The sequence below is a fragment of the Eleginops maclovinus genome, chromosome 8, assembly GCF_036324505.1.
Source record: "Eleginops maclovinus isolate JMC-PN-2008 ecotype Puerto Natales chromosome 8, JC_Emac_rtc_rv5, whole genome shotgun sequence".
Lineage (NCBI taxonomy): Eukaryota > Metazoa > Chordata > Actinopteri > Perciformes > Eleginopidae > Eleginops > Eleginops maclovinus.
The window spans coordinates 10,183,288-10,206,320 of record NC_086356.1 but is presented as its reverse complement, the minus strand read 5'-3'; the positions used below and the strand labels follow the sequence as shown (position 1 = coordinate 10,206,320).

The 23,033-nt window shown below is 39.7% G+C and overlaps 1 protein-coding gene across 1 annotated transcript in view; it reads left to right on the top strand.

Moving 5' to 3' along the window:
* rai14 (retinoic acid induced 14) overlaps nt 1–23,033 on the top strand; it is a 33,654-nt gene that overhangs the window by 4,398 nt on the left and 6,223 nt on the right. The window contains 11 exon segments of the mRNA XM_063889957.1: nt 12,148–12,278; nt 13,640–13,728; nt 13,958–14,022; nt 14,880–14,937; nt 15,413–15,483; nt 19,219–19,325; nt 19,414–19,598; nt 20,348–20,373; nt 20,760–20,846; nt 21,219–21,308; nt 22,586–22,723. Of these exon segments, the coding sequence (XP_063746027.1) occupies nt 12,148–12,278; nt 13,640–13,728; nt 13,958–14,022; nt 14,880–14,937; nt 15,413–15,483; nt 19,219–19,325; nt 19,414–19,598; nt 20,348–20,373; nt 20,760–20,846; nt 21,219–21,308; nt 22,586–22,723 (1,047 nt within the window).

The window sequence follows — 23,033 nt, the reverse complement described above, 5'->3', positions numbered from 1 at the left end:
AAATAAAGATTAATTGTAAACCTGAATGTGTCTGAATACAGCTTTTTTTTTCTGCACTGGGATCATCACGGCTGTGTTGAGGTCTGATTTCTATCCACGTTCAATTCGTCTGTCAAAATTCTGTGCATGCCGGTACCTAAAAGGGAGGGAACTCCAGTGTTGCTTTATCAGCAGGTGTGTACTGTGCTGTGTGTGTGTGTGTGTGTGTGTGTGTGTGTGTGTGTGTGTGTGTGTGTGTGTGTGTGTGTGTGTGTGTGTGTGTGTGTGTGTGTGTGTGTGTGTGTGTGTGTGTGTGTGTGTGTGTGTGTGTGTGTGTGTGTGTGTGTGTGTGTGTGTGTGTGTGTGTGTGTGTGTGTGTGTGTGTGTGTGTGTGTGTGTGTGTGTGTGTGTGTGTGTGTGTGTGTGTGTGTGTGTGTGTGTGTGTGTGTGTGTGTGTGTGTGTGTGTGTGTGTGTGTGTGTGTGTGTGTGTGTGTGTGTGTGTGTGTGTGTGTGTGTGTGTGTGTGTGTGTCTGCCAGACTCAGTGTCTGCATTTGAGTGTTGTTTCTGTTTCTCTAAATACGTCTTTGGAATATATCATTGACATTTTGGGCTTCGTTGGTGGATCATTTGGGCTAATCCTGTTTGGTGAAACATTTGGTATAATCAGGGAGGCTTTATGCATGTCAAAGCAGAGTTTAACACAAGCAGACGCTGTAATCTGGGTTCTGGGGAGGGGGCTGGCGGTCAGCCACATACAGATTTACGTGCATTTTGGTTCAACCATGTCTGAAAAATCATCTGTCAGAGAGAATTTAACTTTGACCTGCTTTGATAATGTTTCTCTTGTGTTCAAAGCTCTTTCTTTTTGTAATTTTAAATAACAATAAAAGAGGACCACCGTTCAAGAACACCTAGATGTGAGTTGCTTTGATTTGATTTGATTGGTAGTGAGTTAAGATCTAATGATAACCCGTGCATAACGTTTTTCAATGTTCATACACATGTACAATAACTTTGCCAGTGTAAATTGGCCAATTTTAGATTTATATTCATACGTATTTCCTGAAAGAAGAGCATTACTACAATCCGGACAGGCAGAGCAAAACAGATATTTGAGGTTAGACCCCCACGTTGAAAACCACTAATTTTGAAAAGCATACTTTAGAGGTAATCGTTGTTTTTGACACAACCTTAATTCTAAAATCAACAGCCTTGTGTAATTAGTCCGAGAAATCTTAATTAAATCTTGAAGCGTGTGTGGACCCCTGGAGACCCCATAAAACGACGGTCCCTGCTGTTTGAGCAGAGCTGCTCTAAATAAGTTAATTTGCTCCCACTGTTATCTTACTCTCAGCCCCTTTCTACCCTCCCCCACACACTCTACTAGGCTGTTGTGCACATACACATGCCTGCGTTTGTTATTGTTTATTCTTTTGTAGACAGTGGTTCTGGGATTAAACCCTCTCCCAGCCCTTCATGCTGTCACATTACTCTGCTCCCCCAGCCTGCCAGACTAAGCAGGATTACTCAGTGTTTTTACACACACACTTTCACGTCTATGTGCAGGGACCGGTATCTACAGCATATGTGCAGACCCCCCCCCCTTGATCACCCAGACTCTCTGGGTCTAATTGATGAATGGATTATGCCGTCTCCTCTCACTCCACACAGCTGTTTCATAGCTTTAATTCTACACGCCATTGGGGACCATTTTACGTTAATGTCTGGCACTTGCAGTTTCAGATTGAAGCTGAATTTAGCTATGCAAATACTCAAAGAATGGAGTCCTCTTTATCAGGAGTTATATCATGTGTTTGCTGTGTTTACTGGAAAGCACAGCTAAGGAAAAATCCCATGCTGATCATCTGAAACCGTTTAAAAACATGCAGCGTGTGGTTGATACAATAAACTGTGATATATCCTCTCTATAGTACAGCAGGGAAAATGTTACACCTTACATTTTCCATGAAAGTTGACACATACTGCAGACACAAAATAAAACTCATCACAGAAACACAATATTGCAGCAGCCCCTAAATTATACAAGGTTTCTTTTTAACTGAAGCACAGCCACTTGGCTCTTTGATTTGGCCCAGTCGGACTTGGTCTGGCATGGAATAGTTTGTTCTGGCTTGGTATAGTGAAAGGGTATTAGTACTGGTCGTGACAAACAAACCTCAGGGCCAGCCTAGCATTAATCTGGGGGAGGAGGTGGAGGAAGGGTGTGTGTCTGGACGTGTGTGTTTGTCTGTTGTCAGCAGGGGATAGCACAGCAGTCAGAGGGATAAATAAGGCCCTGTTCACACTCACTGCAGAAATCCAGCCTTAAATGTAAGCATATTCCCATCCTACATGGTGCCAACAGGAAGTGTCAATATTGATGTAAACATACACATGTAGCCATTGCTAGTAGAAAAATGTAAGGGGGTAGTCACAGAACCTATCAGCTATTCGGATGGTCAAGAGGACAACCCAACATCACACACATGTAGCACCATGGCTTAGTTTTAGAGCTGAAAGATTAATCGGTAGTAAATAATAAATATGATCAGATCATTTATGGCTTAAGCCAAAATTTAGGCAAAAACACAGGACATTGGCAAAAGATTAAATATTGGCCAAATTCTGTTTTTGTCTTCTTCTGAGTGACTAAAAGTCTCATGATGGAGAGTCCTAGTGTTGCTCACAGTGTGTTACTGTATGTAGCATGCAGAGTACCTATGGTATGCCTGCCACAGTCAGGTGATGATTGCACTAGCCACTTTGGTCTTTATTGTACATACTTAACCTAGATTATCCAGATTAACCTAGATAATACATGTTAACAAATAGGACTGGTTTGAATCAACCAAGGAAAGGCTGAACCTACAGACCCTTTGGAAACATGGATCCAGTTAAAGCATGAGCTGCCAACAGGATGTCTTTATTCCTTATCACATGTGTACATGAACTACAGACCTACGGAAAGGAAGCGTCTGCAAACACATGATGCGCTGGGCATGGCAAAAGCAGGCGGGTGTCATTCTTTCGTCTGCATGTGTTTGCATGCTCATTTATGTGTGGGTGTGTGTTTGTGCATGGGCTTGTTTGTTGTCTGCTGAGGGTGTGACAACATGATTCATGATGCTTGTCTGCTGCTTAGGTTTTTGTATTTATGTTTCAGGAGGATTTGTTTCTAAAGGTATATTAATAGGGTTCATTTTTAAGAAGAACTGTGGTTTTACATCTAGAATATAATGACCAAATGGCTCTTTACGTAGTTCAGAATAACATGTAAGTAATAGTGAGAAACATGACCCATCACTGATGCTGATGGCAACACAAAAGAGCCAGACAAAAGCAGATAGTGTGAATGGGTTCAGTTGAAAGGTTGTGTAAAAGATGAAGAAGTTATAAAGAATAATAAAAGGAGACAATGATAAAGGAATAATGACGAACAACTACCGTATAAAGGAGGAAAGATTGTAGTTAATGGGAAGAAAGTGAGCTGGAGAGAAATCCTATACGAGCGAGGAGGGCAGTCTGCCTCGACGCCCCCGGTCGGGTTCAGACAGGGTTGTTTAGTTTGGCCTGCGCCGAACAACTGGAACAATATTCATGCTCGGAGATGGATGGAGGGAGGGTTAGTCTCAGTTCACCTGAAAAAACTATGAGAACTTTCCTTCATGAGAAACTTTTGGCATGGCCCTGCTGTACTTCCTAGAACTGTTTTTGCCTAGAAACATATCAAAGATGTGTTTTTATTTTACTGCTGGAAGAGACAAAGGCAAACTTGAAAGTACAGCAGCTAGCAAGATGTTGTTTTCTTTGTTGCAGAAAGATTTGTCCTTGGAGTCGAACAAATATTAGTGAGACCATTATTTTGACTCCACTTTGACTGTTTGTACACTGACGCCTTTGTGTACCAACTGAAGTCGGGGATACAGTATTTTTTTTCCCTACTCCACTGACTTTATGAGTAGCTCTCCAGCGTAATGAGGTTGGTTGCTTTCCAAGTCCAGCAGTGTTTATTTATAGGGCAGGAAAGGCTATTTGTGTCAGGCGGAAGTGTTGCGTGAGGGCTATTTTTTTTACCACAGGTCTTCTTGTACCAATAAATGTCCAATGCCGGACTTATGCATCAATCCTTCAGCGTCTAAATAAGTGCTTCCAATTAAAATAGCTTGGTTATAATACGTATGTTAAAAGAGTTCAAGCAGTAAGATCCTGTGTATGGTCACAATTCAATTCCTAGATGGTGCCCTCGTAGTATTCCTCTCACTACGAGCTGTTTATAAGAGGACCCGTTAAAGGGAATTGGAGAGGTCAAAGGGAACCATGACTAATGGGAGGGGGATTGATGGATAGCATGAAGACAATTTTGTCTCCTTTCTGTTAAATCTTAGTGTTAATGGTCTTTCATCAGAGGACAGACTGAGAGACTGAAAGAGAGACATTTTAAACTCGGTTTTGTCTTTGTCCGGAAAAAGCTACAAACAGTTAAGGCTACATCATACTAGCAAAACACATCAGAATCTAAACTTGGAACCCGACTTTTGGTGCTTGAGTGGCTTTGTGGGTTGCCAGATTTTGACAAAGGCCTAATAAAAAAAGTAAAAATATCTCTGGTTTTGCAGCATTCATTTAGATTTTCCATTGGCTGATGTTGATATATGGACAATACAGCCGCGGACAAATTAAGAGACCACTTCAGCATTATCCTTTTCTCTTGTTTTATTATTTAGAAACATGTCTTTGAGTTATTTTTTTTACTGTATTCTATAAACTACTGACATTTTACTCTGTGTTTGGATCAACAGACACTGGAATGGCTGCTATACATGTAGAGTTAAGATTTAAGATTTTGGAGTGTTCTCTTAATTTTTTCCAGAGCTGTATATTCACTAGAGTTTGTCTTTTGCTTTTATTGTGGAGATATATTCTATATCAACACTGACAGTCTGCAAAAGGGGGAAAGAGAGAGGGGAAGACACGTGGCAAAGGTTCAGTTTAGTACGTGGGCGTCCGCTTTACCATCTCAGCTATCCAGGCACCCAGCTCACCCGTACTGAGGGTATAAGAGAGTCATTTAGTTGCAATTTATGTAAAGGTTGCCGAATGAGATGCATGCTCTCATGATGTCAATTCATTTTCATTATCTAAACGTGTGGCCCAGATTGGGCAGTGTTGTGAAATAGCCTACATGGCAGCATCTTCATCAGGAGAGCAACCATCTGGTCTCTGTTTAGCCGCTCTGTCTACTAACTCTCTTATTCTGGGTTTGAGTTTCAGACTCTAGTAAACAATTGTGGTGTGTCTATGTGTGTGTGTGTGTGTGTGTGTGTGTGTGTGTGTGTGTGTGTGTGTGTGTGTGTGTGTGTGTGTGTGTGTGTGTGTGTGTGTGTGTGTGTGTGTGTGTGTGTGTGTGTGGGGGTGTGGGTGTGTGGGTGTGGGTGTGGGTGTGTGTGGTACAGAGGGCAGTAAGCACTTTCAGCTGTGGCCTGAGAGAAAGGATGTATTGTTTGAGGACATTTGAGCATCTGCTTTGTTGCAGATAAGGGGTTTGAAGTGAACAGTGACTGCTGATCAAAGGGCAAATATATTGTAGTTGTGCCAATCTCTGTTTCCTTCACATTGTTTACTCTTCCAACCCTCTCTTTTACTTCCTGTCGGTACAGCCCTCCTCTTTTTCTCAGCCATTCTCTCAAACAAAGACTATTCCTCTCACCTGTATAGTGCAGATGTTATTCCCTGTGGAGCTCATCTATGCTGCTTGTGTGTCTTTCCTCCCACCTAACCTACTTTTCTCTCTGCATTTATGCAGCTTTATCTTTCATCCCTGCATGTATTCCCACAGACAATAATAATCTCATGTACACAAGAGACACATCTGGTTGTGTGTGTTAAGTGGAACAGTGGATGTTGTGTGTTCTTGTTCACTTGTCTCTCTGAGAACCTGTGAAAATAAAGGACTGCAATACAGTTTGCATGTATAGCCTAATAATCTTGTGCTGCTTTGGATGTCTATCTCCTTTTTCCACTTTCCCTTTCCCTTTCCTTTTATTATTTCCTTCCATGCCTTTTAGTAAGTCATTCTCTAATTGCAATAGTGCTCTTTGCTTCAGCTTTAGAAATAAAACCTCTTTTTTTCCCCATCATCTTCTGTTTTGTTTCATGTCAACGTTTTTTTTTTTTTCTTGCCCAAAAGGCCTTTACTTCAGTCCAGAGTCAGATTTCACCGACGATTACCGCCCATATCACCATTAAATGTGTCCGGGTTAATTTTCATCCCCAGAGCATGACCACCATTAAGCTTGGTGCCACCATAGGGTCAAATTTCCCTTAAACAACATCATAAGACATCCAGATATGTAATACCTGGATTTTCTTTGACATTTGTTGTGGATTTGTGTAGTCCTGCTTTTGCCTTTCACAAATTGCCCTAATCTTTAGATTTCCTGGGAACGGATATGCTAGGTTTACCTTTTCTCTGTCACTTCCAGTCAGTCCATTTACTATCTCTAGAGTCAAAATGCCTCATGGGCTCTTTGCTTAACTTGTGTTAAAATTAGTTCTTTAAGCTTTACCACTTTGTTATTAAAGCAGCATCTTTGATTTAACTTGTATTCTCATATCAGTGAAGGCAAACAGGACTAGCCAGACAATCTAAAGAACAAACACCTTTTTATCTGCTCAACAAACATTATTCTTTACTGATTCTGTCGGAAATACTAAAGGATTTCTAAAGTAAATGTTTTTCTATCAAAGTCCCCCTGCTCTAAGTGGCTTAACTCTCCAAACATACAGAATGTTATTTAGGAATTACTCTTTCCCAATCTGAGTTTATTTTTTCTTAAGAGAACCGAGGAAGTTCAGAGAAGCAGCAAAAACCCACTGAGCAGACATGTTTACGTAAAAACCGTTAGGTTAACAAACAGGCACACACACTTGAAGGGGATCTGTTTTCTTTGTGATTTATTCTCAAACTGTTGTAAAGAATGGATGTTTGAAGTTTCGAGTCGTTCATTTGTTTCAAGACTTCACAAGCTGAGGGAAAATGAACACATTTGAGACATGCGAGTCTGAAGAAAATGACCCATTTAAATATGACTGCAAAGAAATGCAGAGACCAATTCTCAGATAAACCAGTTCAACGTTTCTTTCAGTCCCTCAGCATGTTTCTACCAACTCATCAATTGTTTTTCTCTTTTTCTTACCTCTTAAGCTTTCTCGCTTCTTGTTCTCTCATCCTTGTCCTTGCAGCCGGACTCAGACCTGGACAAACAGGAAACACTTAGTGTTATCAGCAACTCTTTGTTTGTCTTAATGAGTGTCGGAATAAAGACGGAGCGAGAAAACACACATTCGTACACACCCTGATACCACTGGAAACATGCTTATCGCGACTCAAGAAACAGAAAGAGGGGGAAAACCTGAAGGAGAGACAGAGCCCGAGGGACGAGGGACAGTCGGGAAACCGATCTGAGAGCAGGAGAGGAAGTGAGATCCTTTTCACTTCCTGGTGGTACACACAACACAATGGTGGTCCTACTGGTTGATAATCACAGGATTAGTGACCCATGTCTTATTGCTGGTGCAAACTGCGAACAAGAGTTGGCTTAACCCATGCTGTCCAGTGCAAGCCAATGTAAGCCAACCATTTTCAATAAGCAGATATTGTCTAAAGTCATTTAGAGTTCATGTGTTGTACGCTTTTTTTATACGTGTGATGTTTGCACAGTATTTGATTTGCTCTTTGTGTGTTTTGTCAGATTATACATCATTAAAGGTTGGGATGCTTATAATGATTGTCTTTCCAACATTGGCTATAATTAAAATGGTATAATTACACTGGATCATATGACATGTGAAAATTGTCGCTTGCGGTGAAAAACCTCCAAAGAACCTGTATATATTTCCTTTAGGAGATTGTAAAGACCAGAGCTAAACGAAGGACACTCAAATCATATATATCCATTTTCTTTACCCAACAACAGTTCAAAACCCACAGATAATCAATTGACAAACACATAACACGAAGAAAGGCAGCCTTATCCTCACAATTGAGAGCTGGAACTATGTAGTGTTTCGCTTTTTTGTTTTGAAAAAAGATTAATAGGTTATCAAAATATTTGCTTGTTAATTTTGATTAATTCCCTGTCCCATGAAATATAATCCTCTCATCTAATTTTAACCACTCACAGAAAGCATTTCCCATGGGAACCATATAATCCGCTTCTATCAGCTCCTAATTACTGATAAAGTTTGCATTACATATCAGCTTACTTTTAATCGTTTGTTATCTAGTGAAGATATTTTTATTGGTGCACTTCACAGGTTTGTTACAACGCTAGCTATTTCAAAACAGACAACCAGAAACCGGCATAATGCAGCAATGATTAAGGGAACTCTTAGATATACTTTGTTCAACAACCAGTTTTTGTAGTAGACTGCGCCTTTGCTGATTTTGCACCATCTCTGCCAGCACGATTATTTCATCAGCCTCCCTGCATTGACACTATTTGCGTACTTGTCCGAAAACTGGAGCAGTGCATTCCGCTCCACTTAAACCTGTCCATTACAATGTACTGTAGTCTAATGCTATCGCTGTCATGCTGCCCTGTCGTAACGACCCTCATTCTTCGTTCAGCCTGTTAAAATCATGAAGGCCATTAGGCAGGAGGCTCTTGTGATACAGTACATGAGTGTTTGCCCCTTAATGTTCCCCGTTAGTGCTGGTTGATAGGGGCTCAAAGTCCCACATGCAGCTCTTCTTAATACTATAGAAGCATTAACTGCAAATATGAACTGCATATGTGTGTGAGTTACTGGGACGTTTATTTTACAGTAATGTCTTGTTCCGTAATCTTAATACGAAATAGCCACAAACCATTATTGGACCACACAAGTCACCTACCTGAGTTTTTAGTACAGTATGAATAGTTGCAACAAACTAATTGTTCTATGGAAGGACAATATGTATAGCATGACCGCCTCAATGACTCTGAGTACACAGAGGAAGTCCTGCTTAATATCAAACAAGAGAAATTACCCATAAACACTGGAGAAGCTGTGCAGATGCTGTATAACTGGTGTTCTGTAAAGCCCTGTGGGTATTAATAAATTACGGTACATATTTCTGTCTGATAGAGAGGAGGAGTGTTGTAGACACAGTGGAGGTTCAGATGAGGTAAGCCCTTGGGTAAAAGCTTTTGTACGTTTGCACACTTGGAGTCAAACTTTTGTTGTTCTGCACTTTCTTGACTCGAAGAAACTGACAACCAACCACAGCATGAACAAATCTTTACTGAAGCGAGTGTACAGAGAGCTGGTTTTACTGGCAGTGTTTGTAATATTCACAGGAAAAAAATATACAGAACCCACATCCCTGGACCTTAGTTTTTAAATATTGCACTAGCTCATTTCTTTTTTCTGGTTTTCCGTCTTCGAAAAACCGCAATTTAACTTACTTATAGTCAGGTTACACGGTTCACATCTTACTGCTCTATTAGGTTGGACGGATTTGTGTGGCCTACCATCTTTAATGGCAACTGTGCTGAGTCTGCTCTGGGTTTTTCTTTAAGTCTTGGGCGGGGATATCTTAACAGTGCACATTGGTAACAGTTAAATTGCGTGGTGCCTGTTACTATCCTGTGTCATTGACCCTACATTTTAAATATTACCCTTCAATGCAAATATCAAGTGTAACTTCCAACATTAGGTGACACCTCACCCTCTGCCAGATGTTTAATTGTTATGTATAGGAGTGGGTTTGTTTTGCTGCTGTTTCCGGATTATAAAGGGACTCAATTACAGCAGCAAGTTCCACCCTTCCTGATATCCACTAAACACGATAAGATAACTTCAGACTGTGTTGAATAATATATACAAAAGCTCTCAAATTTCCTTTTACAGTCTCTTTGAAGTTTTCAGTAAGCCTTTTCAGTTCTTCCACCACTTCTCGTGTGTTCCTATTTTTGGTATTGGAATGCATCGTTGCCCTGCATGCTGCTCGAACAACACATGACTGGCCGTATGAAAATCATGAGACTTTTCAGAGCGGCTTATTGCAAACGTAGCACCGCTATGTGAAAAGAAGGAGTCATAAATACTTCACCATATGGGATATGTCCTTTTTATAGCTGTAGTTGTTTCCTGCTCCGTCATGTTTCACTGCTCATCAATCATAGCACCAGACAGATGAACATTCTGTGACTTTTCTGTTCCACTTTCACTTACCCCACAGTACCTTTGTGAGTTTGCTCTGCACCACAGGGTTTCCTCTAAGAAATAGTTTAGCAGAAGTGTTAAGCAACCCAGGTCCTTATTCAGATTGTCCAATGACCGTTTCAGTGAGTAGGAAGATGACAATCTTAACATTTGCTTTTCTGTGTGAAGTAGTTCCTATTGCTCGTTTTTCCTGAAGGCTAAGGTTAAATTGCGTTGATGCGTTGAGTGGTCTTGAGAACATTTCGGGTGAGGTGGCCCACAAAATGTAAAAACGTAATCATTGGAAATCCAATAAAAGTATCAGTGTACTGACCCCTCTTGCTGACTACATTTGTGTGTTGTTTTAAGGACACGTTTGCATGCACAATATGAAACACTGCTGCACATATGTTGCATTAACTCAAATCTCTGTGTGTCTCTATTTTTTGTCTCACTATGATTACGTAGCTGAAATTCATCCCTCTCTACGTGCGTCTTAAAGGGGATTTCCCCCTCATCCTGCCTGCATTTTGTAGAAACTCTAAGCTGTTCTTGGATATTTTTGGAAGGACTCAGTGTAGTATGCCCATCACCGCTCATCACAGACATGGAAGGGCACCTGGTGGATTCATATATCTTTTCCACATGTCTCTGTCAGTGCTCAGCTGAGTGTTTTTATGTCCAATCTGTTATTTCCAGTCTGTCAGAAAAGGTTCTCGTCTTACACGACCTCCTGAATAGCATCTCACCTCCCGCTTTACTGCTCTGAATCCTGCATCACAAAGAGTGTGTATGAGCTCCTTGCCAGAAAAGCAACCCTATTATATACTATTAGTTATCTTGGAATTAATTTCAAGTTTAGAAAACACCAACATTTAAGCATTAATATGTCATTACTATTCCACCTTGATGTCTCTGGCCCAGGCTGCAGAGCTCGGCGGTGATCCTAGCAGTTTCAGTGACAGAAGGGACTTTAATAGCCTTGCAATTTTCCACCAGCTGTGCAAAATGTATTGCAGTGATTGCACTTGGGTGTTTGCCACAGAGGCTATTTACACCATGTATTGCTAGGCTTATGCTCTCTTTAAATAGGGTACAGTTTGCCACCACAAGTATTTCTGGAGTCAGAGAGTTCACCCTCTGATCACGTGAAGGTCACTAGGCTATCGGGTCAGATTTAATACTGTGCTGCTTCCTGATATGCACAGATGGTTGCAGAAAGAGCTCACTAATGAACTTGGGCTGCCAACATGTTTGAGGTGCACAGATTTAGTTCTCCCCCTACTCTGCTATCGCGCTAAGGACACTAATTCATTTACAGTATGCTGCTTTAACAACACTTACTTTAAAACCATTTTTTCTCACATGTCTTTAAGGTATGTTCACCTTCAAATAAGTGGCTACTTCTTGCCTACTTTGACAGTTGCAACTATTGTTGATTATAGTTTGTGAGGCCATTGTCAGATTGTGTTTTTGTAATGCGAGTTTAGTTGTTTTGCTACATGTAGAAGCTCTTAAGGCTTACCGAGGCAGTCTCTGTATGAGATCATTCTTTCATGGTTGAAGCTTTCCAGTAGCTGACTTATCTCTATCTGATCAGCCTGTCAGTTGTACAAATGTGGGGCCATGTGGTTTGTGCATGTGTTTAAATTAGCTGTGTTTGTGTGTGCGCTCTCACAAGTGTAGACACATGTTTGTGTGGGCCATAGCAACGCCAAAAAATCATGCTCACATTAAGGTCATCACACCCATTTTGCCTGCACAGATTTGCTAATCTCTTAACGCCTGTAAATGTCTAATGATGCACATTATCGTTGGGACTTTATACATTATTATTATTATTATTATAGATAAGTAAATGAATGGCATTACCTTTCTTTGACTTGTTCAGTTCTAACCATGCACAACAATATTGATATCTTAGGTCTGCTGATGATGGCGGTGATAATCATGTCTTTCTCTTTTTTTTTTTCCTTAGGCCAATGAGTGGAACAAAAATGATGAGCGCCTGCTTGCGGCGGTGGAGCATGGCGAGGCGGAGAAGGTGGCCCCACTTCTTGCCAAGAAAGGTGCCAGCGCTGTGAAGCTGGACAACGAGGGGAAATCAGCGTAAGCATTCTTAATATTATTTACAAAAGGATAAAAGTGACGTGGATGTGAACGTATTTAGCAATCAATTAAATAAAAAATAAGTATAAAGTCTGCAACGGCTTCTGTAGGATATGAATGGTAGGTGGTAGGGGAAGCAGCTTCAATCAAAAAAGAAAAACATTTTGATTCAGCTACTCAACCAAGGCTGCTAACCAAAAACCAGAGTAGGAAAAGTTTGCAGGCTTTAAAGTAAAATAGAGTGCAGCTTTTAGATCCTACCTGTGTCTTAGCTTGCACTTTAATAACAAAAGGATAGTTGTGGTAAAATATAAATGGGTAATTCAACCTAAAGGAAACCTTATCCAGACCTTGTCATTTTTGTGTTTTCCTTTCAGTTCTAGGATTTTTGGGCTTATGCAACCACTTTCACGCTCCACAGCACCATGTTAAAAATGAATGACCAATCTAAAAATATAGCTTCTTTTTTTTGTCCCTGAAAGGTTGACATTTTCCAACATTCACTCAACCTCACTGACTATCAGTGTTGTGAAATCGGCTTCACTTCTGCAGAGGGGGTGAAGCTTGTTGCCTCACCAGTTGAGATTGTTGATAACACAGAGGTTCAGTGTTAATATTTGACCTCCTTTCTTTTTCCTGAAACACAACACCCACTGACCTCAATACGTTTAGCAGCTCACGCAGAGCCAGGAACATCAGAACCCAGGAAAAATGCAAGGAGAAAGAAATGTGTAGATTCTCTCACGCTGAGACCAACATGCAGCAGTTTTTCGTTCATCAATAGCTCACATCCTTCACCTTTTTCTCTGTATGTGTGTCAAACACAGAAACACGCATACAAATCTGATCTCGCAGGCTTTGTAAATTATGATGAATGTGGTGGTTTGGGATCTCAATGCTTCAATCTTTTCAGGATGCACAAAGGAGGACTCTACAGTATCTCTATGGTGATAAAACCTGGTTGAAAGGCATGTGGGCATAGTTGTGTGAGTGTGTTGAGTGTGTGAGTGTGGAACCACTGCACACGCCAAGGGAATGCCGGGCATGTTTAGTGATTTTTCCTTTTTTTGGTGTGCATTCTGCTCGCTGAGCTGGAAAACGGGTCGTATTGATTTTCTACTGCACACACACGCACAGACAGACAATCATGTGTAAGAATAAAAAGTTGTGGTTTTACTGACAGGGCAGGTGCTCTATGAGCATGTAGACAAACTATTTAGCAAAGTAGTTGTTTTCACGTCTTTTCAAATCTTCACTCTTAATCTAAAAATAGGAAATATGTAAATGACTCTTATGCAAACGTCTTTGCTGTTGTGATTTTATAAATCCTGACAAATACTTTGTTTTGGATGTGTGTACAGTCTTCATGTGGCAGCTGCACGCGGACACACAGACTGCCTGTCTGTCATCCTGGCTCATGGAGCGGACCTGTCAATCACTGATGCTGCAGGTATGTACTACAATTTATTCCGTAAGATAAAACATGAGGATGGTTTAGAATTTCAGCATGCTACCATCATTTATCAAAAAGTAATGTTGACAGATTCCATATACTTTAAAGTCCTACTTCCAAGATGTATTTGTGTGGTCTTCTCCTACCTTTCATTTTATTCAATTTGGAAAAATATATTTGAGTGTAATTAAGAAATGAACTAAGCCCTGTCTTTATTTATGTTCAGGTTTGAATCCATTGCACCTTGCTGCCAAAAACAATCACATCGAGTGCTGCAAAAAGCTCATTCAGGTAAGGTGGATGGAATTAAGGGTACTTTTAAAAGTACCAAATTGTGATTTTCAACTTATCAAGCCATTTACAGACACTATGGACCCTCAGTTATAAGATACATAGTATTTCATTACATACAATGGCTGTACATATTTTAGGTACGAATGTTTTCAATGTGCTGTTCAACAAAAAGTGAGAACTATGCAACTGAGAATGTTTTCAGGCCACTCAGCAGGACTTTCCTTGGACACATTACTTTGTGTATCCACTAAGGAATGTGTGAACTGTTGGAACCTACAGTTCACTCCGAAGAGTCACACCGCTGTGTTAAGATGTCTGACAGCAGACAGTTTCACTGGATCTTTCCTTCACTCTGCTGATTGTGTGTGTACATCTGCGTAGAACAGCAGACTGCAGCAGAAGTAGACACACACACTTTCACACACTCTTCCTACTGTAATCTGCTGACCTAACTATCCCATGATAGTCTGCAGCATCTGCTGGTACACACATCAACAATTTTAAAGCTCCAAACCCCTTTCTGCCCCTGTGGCCCAAATGGCTGCAATCTAACATAACAGCACATGAAGTTGCAAACTGGTAGCTGTTTGTTTGCCACACAAAAGAAATCCTAACATTTGAAACAGCTCAAATATTTGTGAGGGGGAACTTTTTGGATAGATTTGAGAGTCTCTGAAAAGTTTAAAATGTCAAGACAAATGGAAAAAAAAGAATCAAATTATCATACAGACACGGCAGGTTGATGGAGAGGGGAGACCAAAGGTAATCAGCAGTCACTCGCGTAGGGTTTTACAATTCTTAATAATAAGTGATTCATTTGTTCTCATGTCTAATGTGTTTCTGTTTCCCTCCAGAGTAAGTGTCCTATCGATGCAGTGGACACTTCAGGAAAGGCTGCTCTTCATCACGCTGGTAAGTGTCTCTGTGTCCTGAGAGTTAATAAACAGAACTGGTTTTATTGAGGATTAGCCTGCTTAGACAAGAACGTGGGAAAATATCTTGAGAGATTAGGTTTGAGCTCAGATTTTATTTGGATTAAGTCCTCTACAATATTTCGAATTAGGTTATTAAGCGTAACATCATCCCAGTTTGTTGTCCAAAGTTCCCACAATACTTAGCTATTCATTCAATCCAAACTCTCAGCACACTTGCAGACCTCATCATTCCTTTTTTAAGCCTGAGGTCTTTCTATGTTTTAAAGGAGAAGGAAGGTAGACCGGTCATGTGCAAGCCATCTTTGTTTAAAGTAATTTGGTCTTTTTTGAAATCAGAGCGGGGGATGAAGCAGATGCATATCTAAATTAAATCCTACGGCTAACTACTATCTCTGGACCTCTTTATTCATCTTTTCATGGCTGACTTTCTAATTGTTTTTTTTAATCCTCAGCTGCCAGCGGGAACATCCAGACCGTCCAACTGCTGTGTGAACTCAAAAGTCCCATCAGCCTAAAAGATGCGGTATGTGTTTTTACTCCCCCTTTCTTTCTTTCCCAGACTCATTTTCCTGGCAGGATAGTAAGGGGGCCTGAAACAGGATAAAAACCACTGAAATGATGCATTCAGTTTCATTCTTACCCCTTTCTAATTTGTTATTTCCAGAGAGGGATATCTCTAAGAGAGTTGTATGATTCTGGAATTTACCAGACAATTGGTCCTGTCTTTGCAACATGATGCTTTCTGCAATTATGTTCTGTCATTTAACTATTATTCCTTTCTATTATTTCCCTTGATTTGATTTCTAAAGAGCAGAGGTAGAACGATATTTGTTTAAATGACAGTAAATCTGCAGTATGAACGATCCTCTTTAACAGACATTTCCTCTCATTTGTCCTCATAAATGGAATAATATTTCACATGGTGTGTGGGTGCCTGTGCATTTATGTGTGAATGTGTGTGAGGTAGGGGGGTCAGGGTACTGTGGGAACTTTGCTCTCAAGCCACAGACATGTGGTCTCCATTGCAGTGACGCACCATGCCTGTGGTTTTAACCCAACTGCAGTGCGTGAGCATGATATTTTGTGTGTAATAGAAAAAGAGAAGAGTGAGAGAATAGAAATGGAGAAGAAGGGAAGAGAATGTGTTTCCTATTTATTTCCCTTTTTATCATCATGCCACAGCTGGCCTGTTGGAGATCAACACACACTCTCATACACACAGTGGTCTCTAGGAAAGGCCTACATGTAAAGATGTTTTGTGTAATTCTAATTAAGATGAATTGGCCCCTCGTTCTTGTCCAAGCCTTTGACTAGTTGTATGTTGTGGCTTTTGAGACTGGTTCATGCTACCTCTCTAAACCACTGGCTGTGAGGATTTTAACTAAATAATTGTGTTTCTGAAAGCTGATATAGTTGGAGCTGGCCCAACCACATTTTGTTTCTGTGACATTTGGAATATTTCTTGTTAATCAATCTTGCGATTGTTAAACATGTTTTTGCAGCTTAACGACAATGCTGTCCGCTGTACAAATAGACTAATAACCAAAAGGTCTGGAACATATGCTGTTTCTGTTCTGAGCAGAACATGACAGATTGTTAGCCTCAGGCATACATCATGACTGTAACTAATATCTTTACCTGGTCTATATTTGAAACCCACAGCCAGATATAGAAAGAAACACAGGAACATCTGCCAGGTCTCTCCAATGTCAGACAAAGAATGTTTATAGAAAATCAAGTAAATGTAAACTTGAATTCTGCTCAGACAGTGGTACTACAGTATTTAGTGTAAACGCTCCCTTATGTTTTCAGTTGGAAAGAAATGTATGTCTCGGTAATTCTTTGGCATCTATTCGGTTTGAGTGGGTGAAGGGGTCTTTGAGGACTACAAATGTGACAATTTTAAATAAACATGATTAGACTTCATTCTCTAGAGAGGTTAGTCATGTAGCTTGTTTATATACATACTAAAGCCCTATCTATGCTTTAAATTGTTTAGGCTGATGATACTGAGTATGTTTAAAAAACCCATAAACATATACTGTATATGCGCCTATAGTAGTTTGGTTCGATATATTATAATATCTGCCAATACATAACAGTCTGAATGATTTATCTGTCTAGCTAAACTGAGTGTTGGATAAGTATTGCAATGTAAACAAATGAAAGAAGTCTGGCAATAAAACTTTGTGAACTGCTGAAAATGTAATCAGGTATCATGTGAGCTATAAGTACAAAGTGAAAGCACTAAAAAAAAGTTAGCTCAGCAGCGTATGTCATATAGCGAGCACACAGGACAGTGTAATAAAACATAAGCCTATGTTAGTCATATGTTAGTCATAGGCTTATGAGTTCTTCATAACCAAGTGAAAATATGCATATTTTCTCTAGCCATTATGGTAGAAAATTAAACGGGCATGATGAGGTTCTACACCATCCACATACCAGGAAGTAGTTTAGTGAGTGATTCAGTGAGTGGTATTCAGATGATTTCAGCAATGATTCTCCACTTGGGATTGATGACCTTGTACGGTGAGGCAGGATAGGACCGAAGGAAAAATAGCAATTCTGACTGTCCAAAAAAATAGTTAGTTTAGATAGATAATAGATAGTTTAACCTCTCCCGGCCTCAAAAATGATTTAAAAAAAAAAAATGGTATCACTCTTTGTTTCAACAGCTCACTTACATGTCCAACACATGAAGGGGGGGGGTCACAAACACACGTAGCTTTTAATATATTTGTCTGCTGAATAGGTTGGGATTTATAGTACCATTCGTCCTACTCCGCATTCAGCATCCAACTAAATGACCACTTTCATTTCCACTCTCATGTCATTCAAGTATGAGGTGGGGAAAAAATTACGCTTTCTAAAAGTACATCACGTATACTTAAATTAAATATTATTTACAGGGCTCTTACACAGGCATGTACTGTGTGTCGAGTATCTGGGTCTACATCAAGTAGCGATCACCACAGAGCGTTTAATATATAATGATTTTTCTTCTCTTTGAAGTTTAACACTGTTCTATTATTTCCTAAAAGAAGTAATAGTTTAAAAGCCAACTTTCACTCCTTATGTGTGTTTTGGTGGCAGTTTGATGGTTATTGTCCCATTAGGAGTGTATTAAGTTTTTACCAGGGCCATGTTTTTGTGTGCTGGCTTTGATTGTCAGGCCTCATAAATTATGACACTTAGCTGGGATGGCTGCTGCTCTAATTCTTTACAATCTTTGCCCTATCTTGGTAGTCTGGCTTTAAACTGACAAGAATACAGCAAGTAGTAAACCTAATACATAGTGTAGATGAACATTTATACACCTGTGCTCTCACGGTCATCCACACAGACACTAAGTCTATTACCCTGAGCAGAATAGAAATGTCTGTATTTCAGATTCCTGAGAAGAAACACAGACTGAGCCGAGCAGACACAGAGCTGTTAAAGTCTTTAGCAGAGCTCAGAGGAACCCACAACATAGTTTGCTTCTCTGTGGTGCGTGGAAGCAGCAGCCTTGTAATATAAAACACAGAGCTGTGCTGACACACTTTATGTTTTCCCGACATTCCTATGCCCCCCCCCCCCCCCCCCAGTTGAACATGACTGGATTTGTTCCCCTTTGGTTAACTTGCATGCAATATAAATGACCAGTGTAAAAGTCTACACAGTTTGATATAGAGTACCTTACCTGTCGTCTAACAGTTAGTGGAGATGAGGTTTTTCTGCCCTTAACCTGAGCCTTCTAGACAGCAGATCCTTCCATGCTGTACACCGCCCCCCAAAAGCCCAGCCAATCACATGTTTGAGTTAGATTTAGGTCATAGAGGTTTAAGGTTAAGTTAAATGTCATGCTTGGGGTTAGGATCTGTCAATCCTGATGAAAAATGTGGGATTACGTTACATAAAATACTGCCTCAGTTGGTCAATTTGGGGCAATACACTCCGCTGAGTCAGCCCATTCATTTGGAACTGTAAATATATAATCTTCAGGGTTTTTCCCCCAAATCTACGCCTCTTCAGAATATGGAAAAAAATGGCTTTTCTGTTTATCTGCTGGGAAATTCCGTCAGGAAACATCCAGTCCTCTTTCACATGGATCTGAGATTTCTCTCACCACACATACACTTACCTTACTTAGTGTCCAGGCCCACGTCCTGATGTCACTCCAGATAACTTATGGAGATGTTAGGTTTTTGATCCCTCCTTAATATGATTGCAATCATTACTAATGTTTATATTTATATGTTTGTTTGTTGTAAAGGACGGGCTCACTCCTTTGCTGTTGTCAGCTAAACACGCTCATGCTGAGGTGTGCAGCACTCTGCTGGACTGCGGGGCTGAAATCAACTCCATTGACAACAGCGGCAGGTACAAACCCAGTCAATAGAGGTGACTTATTACAGACACTTGCAGATGTTGCCCTGGTGATCAATATTTGTTACATTCTGTGTTGCAGGACAGCCCTGATGCTGGCCACAGAGTCGGGCGCTCTGTCTGTTGTTGAAGTCCTGATCCAGAGACGAGCAGATCTGAAGGCTGTGGATTCACAAGGCCACGATGTCTTACACTACGCCAAGCTGTCGGGCAACTCTGAGATCAAAAGCGTCCTCACTGGCGCCCAGAACAGCCATCAGGCCTTAGGTAAATGTTATGCAAAGTCACACACACAATGTTTGAGCATTGAAGCAGCATACGGCGAAATTATGCATTAACTTATTATTTTCTTGGCGACTGACTGAGCTAAACTGCAACGATTCGTTACTTTAAGTTATTTTCGCTTTTTTTTTTACATTAAAAATTGCAGACTTTTGCCTCTTAAATCTGGAGAATTCCTTCTTATTTCTGTTTAAAAATAAAATCATATTACAGTCAATATGACTCAGTTCTTGACAAAAATCACCTTAAAGGTGCATTGAGATGTTTTACTATTTCTTTTACATTTAATTGACCAAAACATTTATCAATTGATTTAGCAAATAGGCAACTTACTTGATATAGAAAATAATAGAAAGTTGAAGCCATACTCTGAGCTTCAGCTTCAGCATCAGACTCAACCCTAACCTAACATTACAGCTGAATGGTCAGGGCAGGACCAGCTGTTTGCCTAAAGAGGGCATGAGTCACCATAATGTTACTGTCAGTAGATCTCTGTCTTCTGAACATGACACACTAATGCACTCAGATATAGAGTGGTTGAGATTTGTACCGCTCTGGTTTCTACACTAAGTCAACACTGCCACCTGGAGTTATCCCACTAGTATTGTTTTCTTTTGCTGTTTGGTGTTAGCTTTTCTCTATGATTGCAACATGTTTTAGAAATATGTAAAATATCTAAAGAGAAAGACATCATTTAAACATTTGTGTGTGTTTTCCCTTTTCTCCTTTGACAGACGCAAAGTCTCCTAGAAGTCCTCAGGTAACGCACTAGTCTTACTTTTCAATACTTTCCTTCTTAAGTCTTCACAAACAGGCATCAAAGTTACTAAAACACATGAACCAATCAATTATTATTAATAGTGGATGAGTCTAAACATTTGTTTCCCTTTGATTCATAGTGAGGAAAATCTTAAAAATAGGAACAAGCCAAATTGTTTGATTTCTGTTGTGTAGATACAACTTGTTGATTGTAGTTTAGAAACTTTCTCAGCCTGAAAACAATATTTTAGTTGCTATTTGGGAAAACAAATCTTAAGTCTTACATCAGCTCTCATTTATGTCCCTCCTCTTACTAACAGCACTGAACCCCTCGTTTCTTTCTGTCTCTGTTACCCTTCTTCTCTTCTCTCTTCACTGGCTCCTCAGCATGATCAAGTAGCTAAACTAAGTGATGAACGGATCACAACTCCCAAAAAAAGAAAAGCACCTCCACCTCCTATTAGCCCACTGCAGGTAAATGCATGTCTCTTTGTATCTGCTTGTATCATTGTGGCACTCAATAATAATGCATGTCTGCAGGACATTTATCCAATGAGTAGTCAGACCTGTATTTACCCGGTGTGTTTGATTATTACCTGCTATATTTTAGTTTTCTTTATCAGTCACTCCCTCATTAGTTTAAGGTTTGCCAAATTACATCAAGTTATTTCACTCATGATTTTCTTTATTCAATGTATGCACTAACATGCCTTTTGCTTTCCAGTGGTTAGGATTAATAATGTTGTTGTTGAAAGAAACACAACATATTTTAATAGTTTTGAAAAGTGTTCAGAAATGTGGGCCTTCTCTCAACAAAACATCTAAAAAAGCATCTTCCTTCGTCAGAGCTCTGGGCCCTCTTCTCCCTCTGTCCTTACCTCCAGTGGGACACCAGTATCCAACAAAAGTGACACTCCCAAAAGATTCAACTACAAGGTAATGAAAAGGCTTATGAAACATGACAAATACAACAACTTCAATAAGAAAAATGGCAGAAGGATGAGGAGGCTTTTTATTTTTTAATACATTTAAATAAAAATACAATTGTTTTTTATTCTTTTGAAATGGAATGTATTCAGAGAGAATAGGGAGAAAAGAACCAGCAGGAGAAATAATTAATAACGTTATGTATTAATTCCAAAAACTTACCAAGCGGTTTAAAGTCATAAGGTATGATATATTTGTTAAGTGGTTGAATATTAAAACACACTTAGACAACAGAATCAGAAAACCGAGATAAATATATAAGTACATACAGCTCCGGAAAAAATGAAGAGACCACTGCAGCATTATCAGTTTTTCTGGTTCTACTATTTAAAGGTAACTCTGAGTTAAACTATTTTTTATTTTTTATTGTATTCTAGATTCAAGATTCAAGAAGCTTTATTTATCCCGAGGGAAATTGAGGTGCAACAGTTCAATACAAAGAAGGAAGGAGAAATATACACTCAATATAACTAAACTACTAAATATACATCAAATATTACTAAATATAAACTAAAATAACTAAGTATAAACTAAGTATAACTAAATATAAACTAAATGTATCAACAATAAGAGCAGCTTTGCAAATATGAAATAGTGAAATAGTTACAGTAACTACGTAGGTATATACAATATACAACAATACGTATAGTGCAAATGGCAGTACAGTAATAAGAAAGCTAATAAAACTAAGCTGAATACTAAATACTAAACTACTACATATAAACTACTGACAACATTTATCTGTGTTGAATTCAACAGACACTGGAATGGCTGCCATACATGTACACATTGAGATTTAAGAAACATTTGAAATGGTCTCTTAATTATTTTTTCCGGAGCTGTATATGAGGTTAACCTTCCCTCAAATAAATAAATCATTATCAAATCTTATATAAATGTCATCCTTGATGAAAACTGCACGAGCAATTTCATTGTGATTTTCAATAAAGGTGTGTAGATTTGGTGCGCACGCATGCTAATATGTCTCAGGAAAGACGAATCAAAGCTGCCACATTGTTAGATTTCAACTCCAGAGGGAGACATTTTCCTACATAATTAGCTCCACTATAATAATTAACTTGTGATTTACGATACAGTAGCATCTGCAGTGCCAATTAGCTGAATTCTTACCTTCGCTAATTTTTCCTTTTCCTCCTCCTTTCACCTTTGCTTTTCTCCCCTCCCACTCCTCTTTACCTTCACTCCTACTCTGTCTCATTTCAAAGGAGGATGAGGTCAGGGGTACGACTCTGAGAGCGGAGGTTGAGAAGCTCCATGAGGAGAGAAACATGTTGCTGGAGACGATCGAAGACCTCAAGCAGTCGGTGGAGCACACGGTGACTGGCCCCGAACCGGACACAAAGGTGAATAATGACTCATCAACTCTTCAGTGACTGTAGTTTATCACAGGTGAGCCCATCTAAAAACAGATGTGGAGATTTTTCACGGTCTAAGTAATGACGTCAGAGTTATGGTGTGAGAAGCAGAGCAATAATCACTTTGCAGAGGACAGCACATGCATTGAGTACTATTATTGGTGTACTAACATATTGTATCTTAATGTTTTACCCAATCAAACAGACATTCCCTCCAATTTGGTTGAAGAAAATGCCAACACTTTTGGGCTAGATAAAGGGTCTGTTACAAGGTTGTTTTGATTCATGTTTTGCTTTT